The sequence below is a fragment of the Theobroma cacao genome, chromosome 3, assembly GCF_000208745.1.
Source record: "Theobroma cacao cultivar B97-61/B2 chromosome 3, Criollo_cocoa_genome_V2, whole genome shotgun sequence".
NCBI classification, from domain to species: Eukaryota; Viridiplantae; Streptophyta; class Magnoliopsida; order Malvales; family Malvaceae; genus Theobroma; species Theobroma cacao.
This window is the reverse complement of record NC_030852.1, coordinates 34238428-34265438: the sequence shown is the minus strand read 5'-3', so window position 1 is coordinate 34265438 and position 27011 is coordinate 34238428. Positions and strand designations below refer to the sequence as shown.

The following is a 27011-nucleotide window of genomic DNA, read 5'->3' as shown; positions in this document are numbered from 1 at the left end:
GATGGGTGAGTTTAAACAACAACAGGAGGTTTGAATATACACGTTTCAATTCCAAGTCCACATCCTACTTTACTTCCCCCTTTTTGTAACAAAACCGTGTGTTGTGTCTGAGAAGCAGTAATGGAGAATTAGCTGGAGGCCGCCCTTCTTCGAATAAGATCTCCTGATCATTCTTTGTTTTTTTTGGGGGTTAAAATGGCTTTGGCAGGCAGGCCATTACCCTTTTTTTCCCCCCCTTTTTACAATGATTTTGTCAAAGATTTGCATCAAAGGCCTATTGCTTTTGTCAAAGGAAATCTTCACAACCAATGAGGGCAGTATAAACAAAAACAGTAACATTGTATTTCTTTCATTACATTAAGATAACAACTGGTCGTGTGATTTCATTGTAATTGGATTTTTCAGGGTTTTAATCGTGAATGGGTTGTTTTGTGTCATTTATCGTATTTGGGTAATTTTTTGTAAATCACTTCTTAATAACGAAATTATTATAATTACTTTTTAAAGAAAAAAAAAACACTTGAATTAAATTTATACTTACACTTCATCTTTATTGTTTAATATTTTTTATCGTAATTTTAATGACATAATATTAACATCATATTTTTCGTGATCAAAATATCGAACATCACAATATAAAATAAATGTAATTCCATTCCATGGTCGAAACTTAAATGCCAATCGTAGTCTTATTTGAAGCTTCACTTTCTTTTTTTAGCTAACAATATGTTGCAACTATTCTTAGTTTATTAAATTTACCGTCCATCCATCTTTTAAAATTTAGCATTGTCCCATCAAACGGTTGCTGTTTACTTTGATATTCCACGTCATGTTTTTTTAATTAGTTTTTACTTTTATTTATGTTATGCTGACCTAGTTGTTTACTAACTAATACAGTTTAGATTCTCTGTAATTTGCCACATAAAACAAAAACATCTTCGTTTATTTATTTTTCTTAATTAAGCAAGAAGATTAATGTGGAACCACCGTACATATTTATAGATATTGGACAAGTACAATACACACAAAATACAACTAATAAAATAATAATAATATCATACCATTAAAAGTTAAAAATCTAAGCAAAATTTACTGTCTTTCCATGGTAGAAATGAGTAAGTTACTGGATTTGAAATAAAAATTACTGCGGTGAGTGCACACACCTATATATATATATATATATATAAACTCCTGGATTCACTCATTAGTGTCCGAACTACTTTTGGGGTTGCTTTTCTTTGTGAAGACATCTTATTTCTCTTCTCTTTTTCCTTTCTCCAAAAACCCAAACAGAAGGAAGAAAAAAAAAAAAGGAAAAAGCAAAAAAAGAATGTCTTCCCCAAGCAAACGCCGAGAGATGGACTTGATGAAACTGTAAATTTACTCTTTTTTTTTGTTTCTGGGAAAAATTATTTATCTTTATCTTTGTTTCTGTAAAATTTGATTTTTATTTTATTTTTTTGGTTTTTGGTTGGATTGATTTTCACTAGGATGATGAGTGACTACAAGGTGGAGATGATCAATGATGGCATGCAAGAATTTTATGTTGAATTCAATGGACCAAAAGAAAGTAAAAATCCCTTCTTTACCCTCTTCTTCTTCAGTTTTTTCATTCATTTCTATGATCTATCTCTTTACTTCAGCTCAAAATGAAATTTTCTTTTATGTTCCCTTTCCGGGTTTCTTTAATTCTTTTCAAAAGTTCATTTTTTTCCCCCTGGAACTATGTTGACCATATGCTAATTGTGATTGAGTTTTCTCTTTTGATGATTTTGATTCTTGAAGATTAATATCTATATTTGTTCTTGTTGGCCAAATCAATCTAAAGTGGAATCTATTTTAATAATTTGTTCTTATCTGAGCTCCACTTTTTTTATTTATTATTTATTTAGTTCATTGAATTTTCTGAATGAGGATAGGCTTTCTTGGTAGATTTTGCTTCTGGGTATTTTTAGACAAGAACCAGGAAAGTACGGTTGTTTTCTTTTTCTCACAGATAATCTTATATGGAATATGACAGGTCCTTATCATGGAGGTGTGTGGAAGATAAGGGTGGAGCTCCCAGATGCTTATCCTTATAAATCTCCATCAATTGGTTTTGTAAACAAGATATACCACCCAAATGTTGATGAAATGTAAGTTTGTGGATGTTGGAAAATTCTAAATTTCACTGCTTTAGCTTTGTCTTAGTGGTAATGTTAACTTGTATTAGGTAATATAGAAAGAGTCATTGGTTTTACGCATAAATGCTCTATTATTATTAATTGAAATAACTTTGTACTCTGAGTTTCAGGTCTGGCTCAGTTTGTTTGGATGTCATCAATCAGACTTGGAGCCCCATGTTTGGTAAACCTAGCACATTGTTTGTTTTCCTCATTCTTTCTTGTTTTAAAGTTGCTGCTGTTACTTTTGGAACTTGATAATCAATTTAAATTGTTGTTTTTCCCCTAATGTTGAATTTCAGACCTGGTAAATGTGTTTGAAGTGTTCCTTCCTCAACTTCTTTTGTATCCCAACCCATCAGATCCATTGAATGGAGAAGCCGCTGCTCTTATGATGCGCGATCGTACCGCCTATGAACAAAGAGTGAAAGGTAGCATTTCTGCATAAGCTTTTATATTCTATGTATGTATTGCTTTTCTCTTAAGAATGCCCAGCTCAAAAGTTAAGGTATTTATTTGAATTTCTTGCTTTTCTAAAGCCAATTAAGTGAAAGTCAGACAGTGTGAGCTTACAATAAGTTTTCTTGACCACCAATTTTTTAAAAGCAATTACATGAGATCATAAATCTCAGGTGTAAGGAGCATGAAATTGTATATATAATGTTTGTAGTCCTCGATGTTTGAAAATTGCTTGCCCTATACGAACATTTCTTTGTTCTGCATTCAGAGCTTTTACTTATTTGTGTTTCTACACATTTGCACCTTTTTTTTTCTGTCCATACTATTTGAGGGGGATATTGGTGGATCATTTGCTTTTCTTTTCAATTTTTGATGTCCTTGCTATAAGTCCAGGCAAATTCTGTTTCTATTTGGTGCTTTTTTTGTATGTCACTTTGCAATTTCACTTTAGAATAGTCATGTATATTGAAATCAAGTGGAATATGTTTACTCATTTGTGACCATATGAAAAATTTTTTACTATATCTTTTGCAAGCTTGGAGGAATAGGTGGATATGGTGCATAATGTGACTTCAAGAACTTTGAAACTGGAAAGTCTTTGATTCGTTTTAACACATCTTGAGTGTTTCAGAAATCATTCCTTGTTTGTAATTTCATCTACTGCTTGAGGAAGACTTTATTGTGAGTTTCTTTGCAGAGGTGTTATTGTACGACATAGATGACATAGAGTACTAAAGTTACTGTAAATTTATTTATAGTGGCAAGAATAAGACGACTTGGGAGGATTCAATCAAACGTTAATTCAACTTATCAGTCAAGGAGAATTACACCTTAAGAGCTTGGAGATATCTATTTTATTCTGTTGCAATCTTATAAACTGTTTGACCAATACTTAAAAGAGACCTGAATCCGAAGCTTGTTATCTATTGTCATTGGCAGTCCTTTGTTTGCAATTTGGCTACTGTTTTGATGTGGGATTAGAGAGTATGGTGGAGTTCAGAAGTTTTTGTGTCTGTAGCTAGAAAGGGGAGGTTGCAGCTTTAAAAGTAGGCCATTTTGAGTCAAAATAAGATAAATAGTAGCTGCCAGTACCCACTTGATCTATTTGTTGTGGCTATACCATCTCACCTACTTTCTCAGTTCTTTAATATATTTTCCTAAAAGGGTTATCAATTCAGCTCACTTGTAATAAGTTGTGGCATACCAATTTTATCATCCATGACAAGATGCAAAGAGGTTTAGGGGAATTGCAATTATTGTTCTTTCAAAGTGTGATCTGCAATTTTACTTCTGCAGCAACTTGATTGCTTTTGCTCCTTTGAATGTCGTTTTAAGGATGCAATCATTGCAATGCTTATGACATTTTCCATTTCCCAGAATATTGTGAGAAATATGCCAAGCCAGAAGATGTTGGAGCAGCGCCAGAAGAGAAGTCCAGTGATGAAGAGCTGAGTGAAGATGAATATGCTGCCTCCGATGATGAGGAAATTGCTGGAAAACCTGATCCTTAGGCACATAATATGCCTCCCTAGAAAAAAATTGTCTGTGTTGTACATGATATTCAGCTCCAGGAAAATTTGAACTCGGCAAAACTGGGGGTATATGGAAAAATTCCTGCCCCTCTGTCTTTATTTCCATGGATGTTGTGTAAATTAACCAACTGTTGTTTAATATTTCAAATATTCATCCACTATTGGAGACTAAGAAGCTGTTTGCTTAATCGTGTGCGTGCATGCATGAATTGAACTTTACACCTGCGAATGCCCTTGTCGACACTTGCATTAACACCTTGATTGAGGTGATCTTTGAAATCTTCTCACGTTTTCCAGCTGCAGCTGCCAATGGAAATCTTATCTGACTGTGCATTGAATTGTGTTTAGAATTCAACCGTGTGATGGCTGCCAAGGGAATTCATATCCCCCACGTCTTTCTTTACTTATGCGAGGGTGAAAAACCACTAGCGTGGCATTTGATTGTTATACAAGAGTTGATTCGTTCGGTCAATCTGATATGATGAGTCATTAGGCAGACTGAGAACCAGACTTTGACATATATTCTTTTTGTGAGCTTTTGATGAGACTGGCAAATGGTTGGCGTTGGGGAAGAAACTATGTCCCTGCATTTGTTTGCATGTGGGTCTTTACAATATTTATCCTTTGACCCATCATTCTACCTTCCTAATGCTTACACTTAAGATAGTAATGTATGAGATTATGTGGTGTACATAGATGAAACTAAGTGAAAAATTGCATGATGAGGGTTTACAATGCAAGCAGACATGCCCCTATAGCTCAGTGGTAGAGCGTCAGTCTTGTAAACTGAAGGTCCGTAGTTCGATCCTGCGTGGGGGCATACTGGACTTTTTCTCTTTAGTAGCAAATTTTGTTTTAAATGATTAAAAGAATCTTGATGGATCTTTATTCTTCTGATATTCACTTTCTGACAAAAGTGGGCTCAGTTCAGAAACCGTACAAATGTATGAAAGTAGTAACACCACACGCCAACACTGACGAAACACACGCCCCTTTCAACCATTGCATTCCCAACCTGCCAATTTCCTGAAAAGGAAAGCCTAACTCCTTTCCTTTCTCCTTCCCCATCACCATCTCCCCTTTTTCTTTGTTTTCTCAAATTTTTATAAATATATTATCAATTTTTATTTATTAAGTAGTACATGAGTTATATTTGAATATTTAATTTATTGATTAATAAATCATTACTGTTTAAAAAGTAAAAATCAAATCTTCGTTTCTCTACTTTTTTGAAAAATATTATGATCTTAACGCAAAGCCCAACAATCTAAGCCCAATAAAAACACCTCATGTCATGTCCATCTCAATTTTGGGCCCAAAGTGCAAACCCGTTTAAGGCCCATTAAAAAGGATCGTTTATCGAGAAAGGAACAGTCAGTTTTCTTAGCATCGAATCTTAACAAACCCAAAATGAAAATCGACAGCGACAGATCCTCTTAATTAAAAAAAATTTCTAACAGCACTTGACCGTTATTGACCAATAAGAGAATTACACGTATATTTTTCAACTATCATGATTATTTTTTTTGAAACCAAAAACTAAATATCTTGTGTGTGTGGGTCACCGTCCTTTGGCTCTATCCGGCATTTTTCAGTTCCAGAAATCCTCTGTTTTCCTCTTCATCTGATCATCAAATAGGTAAAATCATTGCAATCTATTTCCTTCAAAATTTAATATAAGTCTACTTTTTAAAGCATGTATTCCCCAGAAACTATCCTTATTTTATTATTTATTTACATTTTTTTCTTGAATTTTCTTGTCCATAATTTTGTTTTATCCATGTATCCTTTTTTACATAAGAACCCTCCCCTGTCGTGTGTGACTCTGTTTCAGTGCTCTGTTTTCCTCTTGTGGGTTATCACCGATTTAGGGTTTTTTGCCATTTCTGGGTATCTTTTATTTTATTCAAAGTAGAAACTCTTTTGATTATTTTATCTCATAGTGAAACAGTGTAGTTTATTAAATATAGGGGGTATTGTTGATGTTGAATGGCTCGGTTGATTCTTCCTTGCAAAAGTTCGTGTTTGGCAAGGACCAGTCTTTTGGGTTTGATCTCTTCTGCTCCTGTGATTATCCAATCCCCATTTCTCTTTTAAGAATACCTCTTTGTTTGCTTATATGGATTCCAGTTGTTTGCCGTTGAAAGTCTTGGTTTTGAATTCATTATAACGTATTAAATTGCATTTGGATTGGTATTTTTGTGGGTAGCTTATAGGAGATTGTATATATTTTACAGTTTCTTTACACCTTTGCTTCTGATTATGCAATTATGCATGCACATACGTACATAGATAGTCTATTTCTGGCAAGTTGAAGGGTGATTGTGAAATGCTAATTTTGGTAGGATGGATTGTTTCAAGTATTTTTCTCCCTGACTGTTTACTTATTCTGCAGCTTCAGGCTAAAAGTAGTGTTAGTTCCTTTCAAAGTTCAGTGAAGAATATCTCTTGGTATAGGTGCTTCTCTATTTTAGAGGTGTGTGCATTTTGTTAATTCACTAATATAGAGTGTACGAGGATCCCTTTTTTTTGGAATGATAATTTTTTATCTTGGCATTATGCATTTCTAGCTTGAAATTCTCTTTTTTAATCCTTTGTGTTTTTTATTTTTTGGTTTAGGCCACTGGTAGAAGGAATTACAGGTTTCCACATTCTTCACCATATGTAAGTTGCCATGCTTTGTATTTAACCATTTTGGCTTTATTCTATTGAGTATTGACACATATTTACATGCAGGCATATATATGAAGGCCTGTAAGTAGTATATACTATTGTCAAAGTTTACATGGATGTCTCTTTCATGGATTATGATTTGTCTCTTGTGGATTTGGCTAAATTGTTTCAGAGGGCAAGGCAAACTAGCAGAAGGCTGCTTTGTTCAGTTGCGACAGAACCTTTACCTAAGCAAGTTGAAGAATCCAAAATGGACACACCTAAAGAAATCTTTCTGAAGGACTACAAGTCTCCTGACTACTACTTTGATACGGTATATATTGCAATTAATTAAATTGGAGTATGCGTCAGCTAGGACTCTGAACCTTTTTATGTGGCTTTGGCTTGTGCTCCCTTTTACTTATGAAAATGGCATTTCAGGTGGATTTGAAATTTTCACTGGGTGAGGAGAAAACAATTGTTGCTTCAAAAATAACTGTGTTCCCTAGGGTTGAAGGTATTGTTTTTATTATTCTTTGCTTCTAATATATGACACCATCATTATTGGACCATGTCTCTGGTTTTGACGCTGTTGGCACAAAGTATTGTTTTTTCTATGGGGTAATTTACATCTTGGCTCTGCATTCTTCTTCCATGAGAATCCAGTGCTCAAGTTTTATGTTTGAAAATTCCTTCTTGTCATGATTCTTTTATTGTATACTAATGTATCTTGTACAACAGGTTCTTCTTCTCCATTGGTACTGGATGGGGTGGATCTAAAGCTAATATCGATCAAGGTCAATGGCAAGGAACTGAAGGTATACCATATATTGTAACTTTCTCAAAGTAGGCTTGGTTCCATAATTACTGAATGTGGTTCTGAAGCTATAATGTTTTAACATGATATGTAAGCTGTACTGTTTTTATTTTGTCTTGGAAATTTGGTTTTCGTTTCTCAATGATTTACAGCAATATGTTTATTTTGTCATTTGCAGGAGGGAGATTATTACTTAGACCCACGCCGTTTGACACTTCCATCACCACCAAGTGGTAAATTCACTTTGGAAATTGATACTGAGATACACCCTCAGAAGAACACATCATTAGAGGTGAAACATTGTTATTATTTTGGTTCCATAATGTACAATATTTTTCCCTAACAACCATGTTATAAATTTATTTCTCTTACTCTAGGGGCTTTACAAGTCATCTGGGAATTTCTGTACACAATGTGAAGCAGAGGGTTTCCGAAAAATTACATTTTATCAGGTTAAGATGTTGAAACATATATTGCCTTTAATTATTTTCATTTTGATGCTTAAATCTGTTTTATATCTTATTGACATGTTTAATTTGCTAACAGGACCGTCCTGATATAATGGCAAAGTACACATGCCGTATTGAAGCTGATAAGTCATTGTACCCAGTACTGTTATCTAATGGAAATCTCATAGAGCAAGGAGCCTTAGAGGCAAGCTTCACTTATTATGGCAGTCTCTTATTGTTTAATTGTTGCTGTTGTTCATTGTTTTTTTTCTGGATCCATTGCAGGGTGGCAAGCATTATGCTGTATGGGAGGATCCCTTTAAGAAGCCATGTTACTTGTTTGCCTTAGTAGCTGGCCAATTGGAGAGCAGAGATGACATATTTGTTACCCGCTCTGGCCGACAAGTGTCCCTAAGGATCTGGACCCCAGCACAAGATGTACCCAAGACTGCACATGCCATGTATTCACTTAAAGCAGCTATGAAGTGGGATGAAGATGTGAGTCTTTATATCCTTAGATGGTTTTTATTGTGGTATTGAGATGATTTCATTTCTATAGTTCTAAATCTTATTATTTCATAGGTTTTTGGTCTTGAGTATGACCTGGATCTCTTCAATATTGTCGCTGTTCCTGATTTTAACATGTAAGATGTATTCTCTCTATGATAGAAATCAAACATTTGATATACATGTGCTATCCTTTACTTTTTTCCTGGTTTATTTTATAGTGTTTATATCTGTCAATGTTAATACTTTTTGTTGTTTTTCTGATGTAGGGGAGCCATGGAAAACAAGAGTCTGAATGTATGTCTTCTGGCTTATCTGGTCATCTATATCAAATATTTTACTGTTCCATCTTGTTGAAAATATGTTTCTGTTGTGCACCTTAGATTTTCAATTCAAAGCTTGTTTTGGCTTCTCCGGAAACTGCTTCAGATGCTGATTATGCTGCAATTTTGGGTGTTATTGGTCATGAGGTTTGTTATGGATATCAATAGAAAATGCCTTGTCACACATTTGTTTTAGATGTATCTTATATGATTTTACTTGATTTTATTTCTTGCTGTCATGCAGTACTTTCACAACTGGACTGGCAATAGGTTGGTTGATATCCCATTTAGGCTCATTGTTTATTCTAGAATTACATTCTTTGTTGTTGTTCCTTTCTGTTTTGTGATTTGTTTTTTGAGTATTGATCTGTCTTAGATGTGTTCTTGATCATTGGCATGATGTTTAACATCTATGTTTTAATTTTGTTTTGCAGAGTTACATGCCGAGACTGGTTCCAGCTCAGCTTGAAGGAGGGTCTCACTGTTTTCCGTGATCAGGTATGATGCTTCAGTTGCCAAGGGGGTAAATGTAGCCTAATTGCAACATGCTTGTGTTGCCAAGGTTGTAAGTAATCTTGTGTCGTTGGTAGGAATTTTCATCTGACATGGGAAGCCGTACAGTAAAGCGGATTGCTGATGTTTCAAAGCTCCGAAATTATCAATTCCCACAGGTTCTTTATGTTTGTTGCATGACTTGATATTGACCTCATATCCAGTTATACGAGCAATTGTGTTGCAACTACTCTGAAAATCTGCAAATATATCCTTCGTATGTGACATGCTTGAGTGCTGACTTACCTCTGTTTCCCAATTGTTCAGGATGCTGGTCCCATGGCTCATCCTGTTAGGCCGCATTCTTATATTAAGGTCTTAAATTATCTCCTTTATTATTGGCCTTTTCTTTGAGTTCTCGCTAGCACTTTAGCTCTCAAAAGTTTTTGCTGCTAAGCTGTGTTAACTTGTCCCCCCTTTTTCCTTTTGACAGATGGACAACTTCTACACAGGCAAGTTTTTGTTGTATCTAATAGAAATGTGTAAATGGGTGCATGGATCAGTTTCCTCTCATTATATTTAAATTTGACATCCTTTTTTAATGTGTGAGTGTTTGGTTTTGTTGCATGATCTTGTTGTATATGATTCTGATATGGGGTTCCCAACAACTGCAGTGACAGTAAGGCCTAGCAACTTGCATTTGTGTCTTTTTCTATTTTATTTTTGTTTTTTTTTTGACAAGTCATCTAATTTTCCTGGTGTTTTTCTTGGCCTTTTTGTTTTCTTTTTCACAGGTTTATGAAAAGGTTTGAATATCTTACCCAGAATCTCACTCGTTTACATATGTTTGTGGGCAAGAACTATATTAACGCATCAATAATTCATCCTTATAATTCAACTTACCAGGGAGCTGAAGTTGTGAGGATGTACAAAACACTCCTGGGGACTCAAGGGTTCCGAAAGGTAAAATTTTAAGCATGTTTATGAGTCTGACTTAAGTGTATATATGTGAAGTTGCATATCTTGGAAAATTTTGTTGATGTGACCTGCTTATGTTTCAGGGCATGGATCTTTACTTTGAAAGACATGATGGTCAAGCAGTAACTTGTGAAGACTTTTTTGCTGCCATGCGAGATGCAAATGATGCAGATTTTGCTAATTTCTTGCTTTGGTATGGATTGGATATCTTTTCATTCTAGTTACTATGTCTATCTGGTAGTTTTGATGCTTATGCTTTTGAAACTCTCAGGTATTCACAAGCTGGGACTCCGGTCGTAAAAGTTACTTCATCCTACAATGCTGATGCTCATACTTTTTCATTAAAGTTTAGGTATACAAACTGTGAATTTTGTTGCTAGAATGATCATTTTTTTTGGCTGAAAGACTTTGCTGCTGACTCGATTTGGCATTTTAACAGCCAAGTGGTCCCCTCAACTCCAGGACAGCCTGTTAAAGAACCTACGTTCATTCCCGTGGCTGTTGGTCTACTGGACTCAAGTGGAAAGGACATGCCTCTATCCTCTGTGTATCATGATGGGACACTGCAGTCTGTTGCAAGCAATGATCAGCCAGTCTTCAGTACTGTTCTTCGAGTAACTAAGGTAAGTTGAGAATCTTCCTGTGCTCCATTTTCTTATCTGTAAGATACTTTTATCGTGGAGGAAAAGGCACTGAACTTGCACCTTCTTTTGGATGTCTGAACACCTTCTGGAAAGCAAAAGTCCGTGACTATAGAAGCAAACTGTTGCCAAGCTGACATATTGACATTTAGGCAGCTAGTGTCTGTCACATATCCTTATGTTTTCTGATTTTCATTTTTTGTTGGTGCGGAGCAGAAAGAAGAAGAATTTGTGTTCTCTGATATACTTGAGCGGCCAATTCCATCACTACTGCGAGGTTATAGTGCTCCTATCCGTCTTGAATCTGATCTCTCTGACAGTGATCTATTTTTCCTCCTTGCACATGATTCGGATGAGTTCAATCGGTTTGTCCTTTTTGAAGCATGAATACTTTAATCTAATAATTGAGGAATATATGAGATTTGTTCAATTGATGATTTTTAATTTTAGTTGGGAGGCTGGACAGTTGTTGGCAAGGAAGCTCATGCTCAGCTTGGTTGCTGATTTCCAGCAAAACAAACCATTGTCCCTGAATCCCAAATTTGTTGAAGGTCTTAGAAGCATACTTTGTAATACAAGCTTGGATAAGGTAATTATGATAGTTCTCTTACTGGAAAATATGAGATCCTCATTGTTTTAATTTTCCCCCCGTGTTTGAATGAAGAGTGGGTGTTGTGCAATATATAGAAATGAACGCAAATTCATTTTTAACTGCCTTTTGTTATCCAGGAATTTATTGCAAAAGCAATAACCCTCCCTGGTGAAGGGGAGATTATGGATATGATGGAAGTTGCTGATCCTGATGCTGTTCATGCTGTTCGAACCTTCATTAGGAAGGAACTTGCATCACAACTGAAATCAGAGTTTCTAAGCACAGTATGCCATATGCAGTCGACTTACATAAACAAATCTTTATTTCTTTACTTTTACGAATGCCTGTTTTGCAGTGGACTTATTTTTTTTGCACTTATTCTTTTCTTTCTTGGCACTTTAACAGGTTCAGAACAATAGAAGCTCAGAAGAGTATGTATTTAACCATCCTAATATGGCCCAGCGTGCTCTCAAGAATACTGCTCTTGGTTTGTTTTGCTCGAAATGTATATTTGCTAGATTTGTGGTAAAGTTTCCATCATCTAACTGCCTTACATTACCAATTTCCAGCATATCTTGCATCCCTTGAAGATCTAGAGATGACGGGGCTTGCACTGCATGAGTATAATACTGCCACAAATATGACAGAACAGTTTGCAGCTTTGGCAGCCATTGCCCAGAAGCCGGGTAAAACTCGTGATGATGTTTTGGCTGACTTCTATAGCAAATGGCAGCATGATTTCCTGGTAAATATCCAACTCAACTTCCCTTTGCCTTCCAGAATCTAGTTTGAACTTCTCTCACTTGGATAATCTCATTTTCCCTTCTTTGTTAGGTTGTAAACAAATGGTTTGCTCTTCAAGCCATGTCTGACGTTCCTGGTAATGTTGAGAATGTTCGCAACCTTTTAAATCATCCAGCCTTTGACTTGCGTAATCCAAACAAGGCAAGTGAACTCTCTCTCTCTCTCTCATGCATGACACATGCCTAAACATATGGTAGTGCCTTTTCTCTTCGGCTTAAGTTTGAGCATTGCAGTGAATGTGGGTTATTTTGTTAATATAGGTATACTCCCTCATTGGTGGATTTTGTGGATCTCCTGTGAATTTCCATGCCAAGGATGGGTCAGGCTACAAGTTCTTGGGTGAAATAGTAGTACAACTTGACAAGCTAAATCCTCAGGTATGTTAATAAACCCAGTCTCTCTCCCTTTGTTCTTATGTGTGAAACACGAAATACTCTTTTCCTCTTGTCGGGTTACTTCTCATCCGGATGGGATCCTCACTTTCTCTTGCTGTTCTTCATTAACTTTTTTCCTCTCTATCTGTCGCAGGTGGCCTCCCGCATGGTGTCAGCCTTCTCAAGATGGAGGCGTTTTGACGAAATCAGGCAAAAACTTGCCAGGGTAATTAAACATTATAACTACAAAATGATTCATTTCCTTGTTCCATGCCGGGATTAGAATACTAAAAACTTGCATGATGTTTTGCAGGCACAACTGGAGATGATCATGTCTGCCAATGGATTATCAGAGAACGTATATGAGATTGCCTCAAAGAGCTTAGCTGCTTAAATGCCTCAATAACACCTTTCAATGCATTTTAATTATGGTATAGCACCGTATTAGAATAATGTGCTATACTATGGGTATGGGAGTTGTTTTCTCTATTCCGGTGACTGGAGTTGAACAAAGACCCATAGATTTTGAATAGAAACTGCCTTAATTATGATCCAAACTATTTACCTGCTTTTGTTCACATGTTGTTGGATTATTCTCGAAATTTGGTTGCATTTAATGGGATCTGACGAAAATTTCCCGAGGCAAAATTGAATCAAATCCATTGTAATGGTAATTACTATTGTGGGTCAAATTTTGCCTGCTTCACTCCAGAGAACCATAGGAGCATAGGCCCATAAACGAATAGGAAAACGGCTGTCTCGCACAGTGGTCAATTTTCACGTGTAAACCCATGCTGAAACCACGTGAAGACACGTCACTTCTTTCCTGTCGTGTATATTTAATGTAGTTTACTTTAATTACCACCTCGGAGATAAGTACGAATCCTAACGAGTACCAACTTCTTCCTATTCCCAAATTAACAATTACGTAGACAACCGTAAACTCAAAAACCTTCTCTTGTACCCTTTTTTCCTCACAATAACAGTATTAAGGTAATAATTATTTTTGCGGGGGTTTAGAATTTTTCTTTTTTTCAAATTTATTTTTAAAAAAAGAAATTTTATTACTATATAAAATGCCATATTTTGCGTCAAAAATGTCAAAACATGTGAATTTCTAAGGAGGGCTAAGCCCTAATCATAGCATCTATGGTGAACCACGTGCAAGCACAAGCCACCGTACGATGTGAAGACTATTGCTGATGGCCTACAAAATCATGGGGGTCAACGCCACCTAACCTAAAGATTTGCAACAGTAGCCCCCTGAATCGGGGTCCCACTTTTGTTCACCTAAAACTATTTTCTTTTTCTTAAATTCTACCATCCAATAGCCATCGCCTGGTTTGCGCACATGCCGAATCACACGTGTCGACCATTTGGCCGGAAAATAATGTATTGAAGGGTTCAAAATCCACTTCCTTTCTTTTACGCATTCACCTTCCTTCTCTTCACTTTCCTGCAAGTCTTTTTCTCTTTGCCTAAGTTAGGTCTCGGGTCTTGTCTTCATCGTCATCAGCTCTTGGACTTTAAATAAATATTTTTGTTCGTAGTTAACATACTTGAAGATCTTCGATTTGTCTATTGCTAAATTTTGAATTTTTGATCGGAGATAATATTGAAACTTATCTTTTTTTGAAAGTACTTGTATTATTTGGAAGAAATTTTAATTTAGGAATATGTGAATATATTTATATATTTAATAGTAACACGTTTGAAAGCTTTGATCATATATATATAGATTCATTTTGTTCTACATTGTTATCGCTATTTTGTTATTTTACAATGATAAATTATAATATAATTCGTTTAATTTCATATGTTCAAAAATAAAAAAAATTCATTTAAATTTGAATGTTAATCATATCTACATTTAAATATCTCTTCTAAAAATGTGCAAACATTTCTATCTCTTGTATGCGAGTTAAGTGTCTTGTTTAAATTACTTACGTGTAATTGATCTATTAGTGTCGTAGAGTTAAGTTATTTAATTTAAAATTTCAAATGATGACATTTTATTACATAAAATTATTAAAATTTCTCGTAAAAAAATTACTACACCAGCTTACGTGATAATCTAGCTTGATTCGTATCTCTAGAATGCAACGACCTTTTAGCTGTTTGAAAAAGCTCCTCACATCTGCCTACCATGAAAGATAAATAGAAAAGAGAGAATGATTGTGAGACAGTAAGAAAGATTAAGAGAGAAATTTGCCTTTGTTGGACATAAAAGGTTGACTTGAAGGGTTCAATAATAATAATTGCGAAATGACAAAATGAGCAACTTAATAAGAGGGCTTTGCAATCATGCTTACGCATATCATGATCCTGCAGATTTTCTGCTTGGTCAAAAGTATGCCATCGCTTTTTTAGCTCAAAACGTTGATTCATTCTTACCTTATATTTCTTTATCCAGGCTTAATCCTTGTTTAACTTTGCCTAATCTCTATCAAGCTTTTAGTGACTCATAATCAATTGATTTGCACCTTAATTAATCGAACACTAATTACATTACATATCCCCAAAAGCACTTTCAAATAATCTGCTTTAATCATTTTTCCTTTCCCCCCAGAATCATTCACCATCCACACCATGTGGGGGCTCTGTTTCTCGGCAAAGGGGCCTGACCATGAACTCAGACAAAACTAAGCCTAAAGCTCAAGGCTTTATTGTGTGAAACATCTGGGTTTTCTCACCAATCTGGGGCCAGAGAGGGAAGCTTTGGATGATTAGGCTTTTTAACATAAAGATGTAAACTCAACAATATAAAAAGTAAATCCCTTTATCAATGAAAATGAAATTAAACCTACCCATAAAGGTATAAAGATCCCCATAGCCTTATAGCGTGAAAAGTTTAGTACTAGTATAGAGTGAAAATCATACATGTAAAGTGTCAAAGCTAACTAGTTCTTACAACCAAAAGGCACTTTTCGTGCTGTCCGGATTAAAAAGAATGAAGGAAAGGGAATGAACTTTGAGGCATGGATTTCACAAAGATTAAAAGAAAGGGTAGGTAGCTACTACCTAGCTAAGCTACGTAAGCATACATATAGTGAAAAAGAAATATCATATGTAAAGAGTCAAAAGCAGATTAAAAAAAAAGGGAGTCTTTGCTATATTGTGAAGGAAATCATGAGATGAGACTTTGTCGGCATAAACTTCACAAAGATCAAAGAAGAGGGTATAAGTTGTATGTAATGAATTCAACTTGTCAAACTATCAACTATACATGGTCAAAGAAACATTAAAAAGTTTTAATCTCTTTTTGCCCTTAAAAAAGGGATAAATCATTGGACTCTTAAAAAGAAATTGGAATCATTATTATCCTTAACTAATCTCAAAAGAAGGTTAAAAGGAATAACTCTTTGAGTTAATTTCTTTGGAAGCAAGGGTTGAATAAAAGGGATAGGTTGAATGTGAGAAGAAGGGATGGGGAGCGGGGCAAGCGAGAAGATGGGACCGAAGGTGGGAGTTAGTTGAAGTGGCGGGTAAAGAGGGAGAATTTTGGAGGAGGAGAAATGGGACCCGCCCGACCCCACCTTTCTCTTTTTCTTTTTCTTCTTCCCTAATCATATATATTTTCGTATTTTCACGTATGCAGTGCGGGGTGTGCGCACGAGAACGAAAAGCCATCACGAAGTGGATGTGCACACGTGCACACCTTGGACAAAAACCTTTCTTAATTTTCTCCCTCCCACTAAACAGAACAGCTAAGTAGATTAATTAATTAATTATGTTTCGTTTCGGGATGTTAGTAGTTGTCCCTTTCATTTGACTAATCTACCCTCTTTCCCTTGTTTCAAGGTTATGCACATCTACGCAAGAACATGAGAAGGGCAAATAAGTAAAATGGAGGTATAAATCTAAGGTGTGTATAAACATTAGGCTGAAGTCGGGGGTTCTTCGATAAACTCATAGAAATCAAGTCACTGCCGTGTTTGACCTCGAAAGCGTTTGCTTATACACATATTTCACACAATATTAATATTCGCAACCCAAAAAAAAAGAAAATGAAAAATGAATTTCTTATAAACGATAATTAATAAATATAAAGGGGAGATTTAGATTTAAGAATTTAAAGATTTGATTTTTCTTTCTGTGTTTTTCATCTCTGATTTCTTCATCGATAAATCACAGCTTCCTTGCTTCTCTGTTTCTTTCTCTTTCTCTCGATTTTTTTTTCTCGAGGAAATTTGACATTTTCAGAGGGAAGAAAGTATTGAGCTGTTTGTTTCGCGAGAAAACCGAGAAAAAAAAGAAGTAGAGATGAGAGGTGCAAATGGAGAATCCATAGCTATGAATAACACTTTGGAGACCATTCATGCTGCTGCTAACGCGATCGCTTCAGCTGAGAATCGTGTTCCACAAGCTACGGTTCAGGTAAGATTTTAATTTTGTTTATATATTTTCCCGTGTTGTGTTTCATTTAGTTTCTCTATTTGTTTTGTTTGCTGTGATTGTTTTAATTGAATTTAGTTTCATTCGGTTGAGTTTCGGAAATGTTTTTAAGCTACTCTGGTATTCATTTGTGATCTGTTTTTTGCATGATTTTTCTTTTTTGGTTCTTTGATTATGTTATGGTGATTTACTAAGCTTTTATCTTTAATCAAGTTTAGGATTTTTTTTGTTTGCCTTAAGAAAATAATAAGTTGAATCGTTTTGATTTTAGGCATAGATTTATTGAAAGTTGACTTGTTCCAGAATCAAGAGTCCTTAACTGTAGCTTGTGCATAAATTTAAAAGTCGAAGTTTTATGATCTTTAATAAGTTTTTTTTTTTTTTGGTACTTCAAGTTCGATACATTCAAGGTTATTAGCTGTAGAACTTGTCTATTCAGGAATCTAAGGATACTCTGTGCTGATGAAACAGTGTTTATTACTAGTATATGCAGTTTCTCCAATATATTTAATGAAAATCTATTAATCCTTTTGGTTTCTTATTTATCCAGAAAACTTCATGAACTCAGGTGATCTTCTTCACCTCTTATTTCTACTTTTACTTTCATTTGGCAAAAGTCCCCAGATCAGAACTAAAGAAAACAAAAGAAAAGTAAAGCAGAGTTAATATTATACAATTTGGGATTCAGATATAGTTGTTAATTGGACAAGGTTGTCTTTGAATTTGTTTATATCATGCTTTGTTCAACCCCTCTTTGTGGCTAGGATGAGGGAAGGGTTAATTAGAAGGTTTCAAATGCGTTGAGATTTCGGAAAACTAGAAACTTCAGTACATCCTATTTGGCTGGCTAAGATCAGGTTAATTCCATTTTCGACATCCAATGGATAATCATTGGTTCTGAATAATGAAACTGCTTGTCTGTAGATGTGATTTCCCTTGTACTGGAGGTCTAGTTGAAGAATTGCCATTTTATAATCACTGACGAAAACCTTTGCAAATACTTAAACACGAGGTGGGAAGTGCTTCTGCTCGTTGAGCTTGGCTTAGATGGTAAAAGGGTGGGATACAGTTGTAGTATCTTCTAGGTTAAGAGCTTTCCAATAGAAAAAAGAGCAGCATGCCTATACTCTTTCTGCCAAGGAGTTGGAACCGCCCTTGTAGCATAATGTCCAACAAGTTTTGAGCATATATGCTGCTTTAATATATTTCAATACTTGATAGCTTTGGTAAAGCTTCAATGAGGAAGTGTTGTTATATTGGTGTAATATGTCTTTATGTCTTTTTAGGACATAAGTTTTCAATTAATTAATATTATCGTTGGTTTTTTTTATTTATTTTAGCTACAAAAGAATGTGGTGTAATTTCCCGTAGTAATTCATTTATTTAAAATTTTTGTGACATTCAGAAGAGAAGATGGGGGGGCTGCTGGAGCATATATTGGTGTTTTGGATCTTACAAACAAAAAAAGCGAATTGGGCCTGCTGTTCTTACTTCTGAAACGAGTTTTTCGGGTGCTAATGTGCCTGCTGCTGAAAATCCAACCCAAGCACCTGCCATTGCACTTCCCTTTGTTGCACCACCCTCCTCTCCTGCATCTTTCCTTCCATCTGAACCCCCCTCTGCTACACAGTCTCCAGCTGGTTTAGTGTCTCTCACCTCTATTTCTGCTAGTATGTACTCTCCAGGGCCTGCTTCAATTTTTGCAATTGGCCCTTATGCTCATGAAACTCAGTTAGTTTCACCACCTGTTTTCTCAACCTTCACCACTGAACCTTCAACCGCTCCCTTTACTCCTCCTCCTGAGTCAGTGCACTTGACTACGCCTTCCTCACCTGAGGTGCCATTTGCTCAGTTGCTTGGTCCCAACCTCCAGTATGGAGAGGGTGTACAAAGATTCCCAATATCCCACTATGAATTTCAGTCTTATCAGCTTCATCCTGGGAGCCCTGTTGGCCAACTGATCTCACCAAGCTCAGGCATCTCAGGTTCTGGCACCTCATCTCCTTTCCGTGATGGTGAATTTGCTGCTAGTCTACACTTTCCTGAGTTCCGAATGGGTGACCCTCCCAAGCTCTTGAACCTTGATAAGCATTCCAGCTGTGAATGGGGATCACATCATGGTTCTGGCACTTTAACCCCAGATGCTACAAGGTCCACACCTCGCAATGGTTTTCTTTTGGATCATCAGATCTCTGAGATCACATCTCATCCACATTTGAAGAATAAAGAAGTCCAAAATGATCAAGTTGCACATAATCATAGAGTTTCATTCGAGTTAACTACTGAAGAAGTTGTAAGAAGTTTGGAAATGGAGACAGCAACACCATCAGAAGCTGTATCAGGATCTCTACAGATTGAAGCAACAAGAGAGAGAGAAGAACACGATACTAAGGTGGTTGATGATTATGAATGTCGCGTTGGTGAAACATCCAATGAAAGACCAGAGAAAGCTCCAGCAGATAGGGAAGGGAAACCACAGCACCATAAGCATCAATCCATCACTCTTGGCTCAGCTAAAGAATTCAATTTTGACAATGTTGATGGGGGTGATGCTCATAAGCCTATTCTTACTTCCGATTGGTGGGCCAATGACAAGGTAGCTGGAAAGGGTGGTGGTGTCCCCAGGAATTGGTCCTTTTTCCCCATGATGCAGCCAGGGGTAAGGTAACTGGTATGCATCTCCATAGAGGTCTTCCGATTCCATATCTTTTTAGGAATTTAGGTGTGCCTTCGGGGTATCAAAAAATTTGGTAACAGCAACAGAGTGCAATTATTCAATCAAAACTATACATGATTTTAGGGTTTTGACTCAGATGGCATATTGCATGACTTGCATTGCATGGAGGCTGTTTTTGAGTCCTTCGTGACTAAAAAACAGGGTCTGATAGGAATGTTTCACTTGTTTCAATATGTATTATATTTCTCTAATTTAGGCATATAGATATCATAACAGCCTTTCTGATTTGTGTCCTCATATGTAAAATATTAATGATAGAATAGTGGAAGACAATAATAATAATAATAGTAAAATAGCCGTGCAAATTGGCAAAAACTCTATTCTTGCAATTATGGTACTTAAAAGATGTTATGCTGTTGTAATGGGATAGGTGGTGTTAGTTTTAAATTAATGAAAGGTGATATCTAGACAATTGATGCCATACTACCATGTAAGCATTGCTTGGATTCACTCCGAGGGATAATTGAGGCAGACTGATGTAGAGATTGATCCAAAAAAAAAAAAGAATTACAGACTATTGTTATTTGTAGCTTGACATAAAGAATATTTGAAAGTTTTGAAACCGATGGAGAAGTTGCGGTTGGAACTTAAGACTCTGTCGCTGACTCGCTGTTGCCACGACGATGAATGATCCCACAAAGCAGGGGATGAAAAGGAGCGTCGTGCGAAGACCAGTTTGGGCTGATGGGCTGTTTGGAGTCCGCAACAGAAGCCACCCTTAAACATCAAAAAACCAGTACTTAAACAACATCTTTCTTCTTTCTTTTTTTTTTTTGTTTTTTTAGAAGAAGAAAAAGCAAGCAAGTACTTAAATCTAATGGTACAAAACTTTTGTCAAATAAAGAAAGAACACAGTTTAAGATCCTGTATAAAAGTTAAAAATGGTGACAAAAATTTACTTCTCTTGTAGAAAAAGAAGGAAAATACAAAACACCAGTCTCATGTTTTTTCCCCTGCCCTGTCCTTTGGACGCAAATAACCAAATAGAGAGTCCACGTCGGACGACTAGTTTAGCCATCAGTTGATGTTCCATCTGAGATTTGTCACCCATACACCTAACTCTCTCACCTTCTACAACACAACAATGAATCCCCTTCCTTATATACTCTTTCTCCCCAAATTTCCCTCACAAAATTAGGGTTTCCCTCTCAATCAGAAACCTAGTGGAGAACTGAATCACTTTCTGGGGTTTTTATCTACAGAAACTCGAGGCTTTTTTTTGTTTTGGTTCAGGGTCAATTTGGGAACTTTAAAATCCAGCATTTTCCTAAAGTTATGTCATCGTTCGGAATGCAGTGTTTGGAGACAGAACCGGAGTTAAACAGCAACGTTGTAACGATCAATGTCGGCGGCCAAATTTTCCAGACAACCAAACAAACCCTAACCCAAGGGGGCCCCAAATCCCTCCTTTCTCAACTCGCTGAAACGACGTCCAAACGTTTCGTCGACCGTGACCCAGACTACTTCTCCCTCCTCCTCTCTCTCCTCCGCTCCGGCACGCTCCCTTCCAAAGTCAAAGACTTTGACCTCCACGACCTCATCGAGGAATCCAGATTCTACGGCCTCGAATCCCTGTTGAACAACTCTTTGACCAATCCATCTCACTTTGACGCTTTTGCCCTCCAAAAATCGTTAATATTACCCTTGAACGGCCGCGACTCGCCTTCCACAATCGCCACGACGCCGTCCGGAACCGTGCATGTGGCCCACGGTAGCAAGATCACTTCTTTCGATTGGTCCTTGACTAGAAAGTCAACGATTTTGACCCAATTCACAGCCGTCGATTCCTTGCTTGCAATCTCCCCGGATATCGCGGCGGCCGGGGCAACCGACTTCTCGGGCCTCCAGATTCTCGATCTTCAAAACGGCTCCGTCAAACAAGTCCTAAATTGGGAAAACGTGACCCGTTCTGGTTCAACGGTGCAAGCCATTGGTTCATCGAGCGAGTTCTTGTTTACAAGCTTCGAATCTGGTAGGAGAAACTCGAATTCAATTATGGTTTATGATTTGAATACTTTGAACCCTGTTACTGAGATTGGTCATAACGAGATTTTTGGGGCTGATCTTGATTCAGCCATCCCAGCTACAAAGCTGAGATGGGTTACAGGTTATGGGTTAGTTATGGCATCCGGGTCGCATAGTGGGTTATCGGGTGTGTCAGGTAACATTAAGTTTTGGGATATAAGGTCTGGTAATGTTGTTTTTGAATTGAAGGAAAAAGATGATTGCTTTTCGGATGTTTGTGTTTCGGATAATTTGAATGCAATTTTTAAGGTTGGAGTGAATTCTGGGGAAGTTTTTTACACGGATTTGAGGAGTTTAGGGAGTGTGAGCGATGATGCTAATGATAATAGTAATCCCTGGATTTGTCTTGGCAATAGCAGGAAGGTTGTTAATGGGAAGAAAGAAGGGTATGGGTGCAAAATTGAGAGTCATGGAAATCAAGTGTTTTGTAGTAAAGGAGGGGATATCGAGTTGTGGTCTGAGGTTGTGATGGGTTCAGCGAAGATTAGTGAGGGTCCATTGAAGGAGAGGAGGGTTTTTAGAAAGAATTTGATGGGGAGAGTGAAAGATTTGGGAGGGTTGAGGATAACCAACTTGGCATTTGGTGGGAACAGGATGTTTGTGATCCGGAAGGATCAGCAAGCTGTTGAGATTTGGCAAGGTTCAACAAGAGGGATTTGATCTTCAAAACCTTTGGTTAGATGTTGCATACGAGAATATTGATCAAACTACAAGTCAGTAAATTATTTCATTAGTTAGTGTGTAGTCTGATACTGATGCAGATAGGACTGTAATGTATCTTGTAATTGTTTATATGTGGTTCTTGGTGATTGAATTCATACCAACAATTGATACTGTAATAGTGAATCATAAATGAGAAAGTGCAAGCCTTTGCTGTTTAGTCTATCAATTTTAGGCCTTGTGCAAAATTTGTGGTGAATTGGAATTATTTTTGTTGTTTATCATTACCTTAGGATCTTGTTTCTTGGTGTGCTCTGAAGTTTTATTTTATTTTTCCATTCAATGGCTTCAAGTTCATAGATGGCCTTGTTTTTATGCTTTTTCAATGATGTTGGAAGCTTTGTCTCTTCTCCTTTTGACCAAATGGAGGAAGAAATATAAAGGCTTTCATGGAAGACGTGCTCATATTATACTCTAATATGAATGCTGATTGCATTTCTCATAGTTCGAAAATATCACTGACTCTGGAGGGTGTGTTCTTGTGTTCTTGATTTCAAAAATGAGGTGGCTTGACTGGAGAAGTTGAAACATTCTGATGTGAAAGTAAGAAGGAATTTCTCAGCTTTACTGCTTTTATAGCTATCGTTCGAAAATATTCCTCGAACCAAGACCTATTATTTCTTTCTTTACTTCTATCCTGCCTCATATGCACTATTGATATTTTTTCTTCTGTGGAAAGTTTATTTCGGGGCATTGATAATGTTGGGGTTTGCAGTGCTCGCCTTTGTGTCTTCATCTTGTCCTCATACATGTCACTTCGAGCACTCCCTAGTGAAGTGAGTTGATTGGTGTCTTTGCTCTTTGGCTAGCAGACTACTTCTGCATGTTACCAAATCATATTAGGATCCACCCTCAGCATGAGAGATGAAAACTCAACTAATGCTCGCCTTTTATCTCCACTGGCAGGACCTGGTTACGCATTCGTTTTTATCAAGCCCGTTATATAATAGTTGAATACAAAGACAAGGTTTTCATGGTTGTGTTTTGCAAGACGATCACCCACAAAATTATGCTTAAAGGAGTGGGGAAGTAACATAAAAAAATCCAGAGGATTGTTGAGAGTTATTTAAGAAAGAAAGAAGATGATGGATGGAGATATAGATGATGCAGCATAGGCAAGATAAATCGATGAGGAACAGAAAGGTTAAAGGATAATTAACAAAGGAAGCAGTGGGGAGATCTGGAGGAATAACAGAGAGGGAAACAGGTATCATTAATACTCTATTCATTCATAGGTTGCATCGAACAGAGCATGACATAAGTATGTAATAAACTCCTCCTTGACCTTAATACCTGGTGAACAAGCTAGAGTGATCAATTTGAAATTAACCTAAATATGTAAAGTCTTGGTTGTGACTGTGTCAGAAACAGAGTTAAGTCCACAAGATATACCAATCTTCCTAAATTTTTAACACAAGACCCTACTCCCTTTCGCTTCATTTGCCTCCTCTTTTTGTTTTTCCCTTAAATTATTTCATCATGCATGCTGCTACTCTCCCTTGTGCAAGAGATCAGCAATGAGATTTAGGATCTAAAAGTCAATTAACACAGGTCCTTTAATGGAAAATTAAGCCTGTACCTTCATGCCTGACACGTGCATAACATCCAACACTGTAGCGGCTTTATGCCCCAATATGACAACAATATCAAACCCTTTTCTTCTTGATTTTACCTAAATCATGACATGATATGTTTGTATTTCTGTGATGGTCAGAGAATATAATGGCAGAAGTGGTATATATCCTGAAGAAATATCAGACCTGTCGGTCTGGCAATGGCAGTATTGCTGTTTAAACTTAAAAGGGCCGCCCTTTTGGTAATGATTGCTATTCATCAAGATCAAAGAAGGTATGTCTTCTCTAGGCTGCAAAGCAGTCAGGCTGTCGCTGTAGGGTTCAAAGTGCAAACCTGACAATGTAAGCAAGGGTCGTGATGCTGTCTGTTTAGACTTTAGCTTTATATACATTCCCCCTTTGGCATCATTTAAAACTCGGTTGTACCCTCAATGCCACCAGTCAGCTTGAAACTAATTTGGGGTCTCTTAATTTATGCGAGTTAAGAGCTGTAGATTGTGGTTATTTCCCTTTGACTTTGTATGTGGTTCTGATCACAGTCGGTGCGGAAACCTACAAGTCTAAGCCCATGCATAAACTCAGATGTTGATTCCATCTTTTAAATGAAGTTGGGATTTCTTGTAAAATTTTTCAAAGCTGTTTCCTTGCATGCTTTGACAAAGTGATTGGCAAATGATATGAATAACAAAACCATGTGCTGGGCACGGTTTGAAGATGCACTCCAGTTTGATCCTGCCAATCATTAACATGGCCGGTCCAGGAGCTACCGCCCTGCGTTATCTAAAGTCACGATACCCATTAAATGCTGGTATGGGTTTTAGGTGGATTTAAATTGAAGTAGACAGCCTGTGGAATTTGCATTCCAGCGAAAGATAAGGACATTAAGTACTGAAAATATACAAGCTTTGGACCAGCTGGCTTATTCCCTTCAACATCTTAACTTTAAGATAATGTTTGGTACAAGAAAAGTAGAAACACATTTTTTATAATATGTTTAATTAAATTACATTACAATATTTATTTTATAATAAACCATTGTAATGTAATCACATTACAGTCAATGAATATAATATGATTGTAATCTAAAACTAATGCAATCACATTGCATTACATTATGTAATATTATTAAAAACGTTTTTACCCTTCAATTTTATTATTTTGTTAAAAATATTTTGTAATGTTATAATTAAAATAAAATATATAATATAAAAATTAAAAAATAAAATAAAATTTATATAATATAGGTAAAAGAAATTAAAATAAAATATATAATATAAAAAATTATATTAAAGAAATGTAAATAAAATATATAATCTAATATAATAATAAAAATAAAATATATGATATTAAAAATATATTTAAAAATAATATTATATACAAATTAATAATAAAAAATATAAGTATATTAAATTTATATTTTATTGAATAAGGATAATTTTGAAAATTAATATTACATTCTCAGTAAATACTTGTAAACCAAACGCTATAATGTTATATTCTCTACATTTTAATCATTATTTTATTTGTATACCAAACACTATAATGTTATTTTTTTTACAATCACATTGCTTACAATTATATTACTTGCAATCACATTACATTGTAAAATATCAAACACCACCTAAATTTACCTTGAGGCAAATTGCCTATTGGATGCATTTCTTCATTTGTTTGTGTTAGTGCAAGCATTTAAGCTTTTCTCAACCTAATCTTCTTTGAAAGCGTGGTAACTATATTGAAACACATTGGGTGATATTAGCCAGTAGCTACAGCTTTGAACATGGAGATTAATGGTTTATAGACACAAGGGATGGTTTATGTTGTTTTCATCAAGAGATCGACAATGTATTCAGGCTTCAGCAGAAAGGCCTTAAGAAAAATGACTCTGAAATCAAAGCCCATAAACTGAGGTTGGAATCAATAATGCAACCTCCATCGATCATCATCAAGGACAGTTAAAACAGTTGGGTCCATTAGATACTTGGGGAGACTACTTAACCTATCATGAAATCCTGACCTTTCATCACCATTAAACTCCTAAATAACATTGGCCAATCTGTGTTTTGTGTTTACATCGTCATTTCTTCACTATTGATACAAACAACCCATATTGAAGCTCATTATTATGAGATATATAAAATTTTTTATAAGCCTTAATATTTGACTAATTGATTGATGCATTATCACTTTATTTAAATAATAAAATTTGAATTTTTTTACTTTTAATTATAAAAAAAAAAAAACTGAAGAAAGATCATGTAAAAAGCTTTGCTTTTTGCAGGTAGATGTGGCTTGAAAGACAATGGCCCCCTCAAGTAAGAAAATTCTTGCAGTGTCCTGACCCCCTCTGGCAGTCCATTAATTTCTTGCTATCTGCCTGAACCTCATGCAGCCAAAGTCAAAATCTAAAGCCACACTGAAGAAGGTTTATGTAAAGAAAGGGACTTAGAATGGGATGACAAAAGAAGGAAAAATCTGTTGTGATAAAACTAAATGATTGGTGTCTGCTTAAAGAGTTTGTGTTTACGTTTTCACACTGTTCTGTCAGACACATCATCTTCCCTGCCTCATCTTCAAAATGTCAATCATTTTCATTGCCTGAGTTGAACTTCAAGCCATTGATGAGTCAATGGAACAGGGACCATAAATTACTTTGTTCAACAAAAAAAATAAATAAATGAAAATTACAATCCTACACACCCAAATTTCTACAACAGTTGCATGAAGGTCTAGCCAAGCCAATTGGTCATATGTCACTGCCCTACCTTACGTCCCTCG

The 27011-nt window shown here is 36.1% G+C and overlaps 4 protein-coding genes and 1 non-coding gene across 5 annotated transcripts; all 5 read left to right on the top strand.

Annotated features, from left to right (window-relative positions):
- Positions 1210-4341, top strand: LOC18606549 (ubiquitin-conjugating enzyme E2 4). Its single transcript, XM_007040223.2, has 6 exons — positions 1210-1374; positions 1491-1570; positions 2021-2135; positions 2294-2346; positions 2465-2593; positions 3999-4341. The coding sequence occupies exons 1-6, from the start codon at positions 1331-1333 to the stop codon at positions 4130-4132; spliced, it is 555 nt and encodes a 184-aa protein (XP_007040285.1). The 5' UTR covers positions 1210-1330; the 3' UTR covers positions 4133-4341.
- TRNAT-UGU lies at positions 4902-4973 on the top strand. Its single transcript has one exon. It is a non-coding gene; the product is annotated as a tRNA-Thr (tRNA).
- LOC18606548 (puromycin-sensitive aminopeptidase) lies at positions 5711-13360 on the top strand. The gene is made up of 34 exons (XM_018118006.1): positions 5711-5792; positions 6124-6220; positions 6549-6629; positions 6773-6817; positions 6999-7139; positions 7247-7322; positions 7547-7623; positions 7801-7914; positions 8000-8074; positions 8169-8276; positions 8357-8569; positions 8654-8715; positions 8848-8875; positions 8962-9048; positions 9146-9171; positions 9336-9399; positions 9492-9572; positions 9721-9768; positions 9887-9905; positions 10068-10072; positions 10188-10199; positions 10300-10356; positions 10455-10564; positions 10643-10723; positions 10811-10994; positions 11229-11377; positions 11463-11601; positions 11742-11888; positions 12010-12091; positions 12174-12349; positions 12439-12549; positions 12669-12785; positions 12937-13008; positions 13096-13360. Exons 2-34 carry the CDS (start codon positions 6143-6145, stop codon positions 13174-13176), a joined length of 2946 nt encoding a protein of 981 aa, XP_017973495.1. The 5' UTR covers positions 5711-5792; positions 6124-6142; the 3' UTR covers positions 13177-13360.
- Positions 16689-20145, top strand: LOC18606547. Its single transcript, XM_007040221.2, has 2 exons — positions 16689-17159; positions 18583-20145. The coding sequence occupies exons 1-2, from the start codon at positions 17046-17048 to the stop codon at positions 19843-19845; spliced, it is 1377 nt and encodes a 458-aa protein (XP_007040283.2). The 5' UTR covers positions 16689-17045; the 3' UTR covers positions 19846-20145.
- LOC18606546 (BTB/POZ domain-containing protein At5g41330) lies at positions 20873-22858 on the top strand. Its single transcript, XM_007040220.2, has one exon. The coding sequence runs from the start codon at positions 21190-21192 to the stop codon at positions 22597-22599; it is 1410 nt and encodes a 469-aa protein (XP_007040282.1). The 5' UTR covers positions 20873-21189; the 3' UTR covers positions 22600-22858.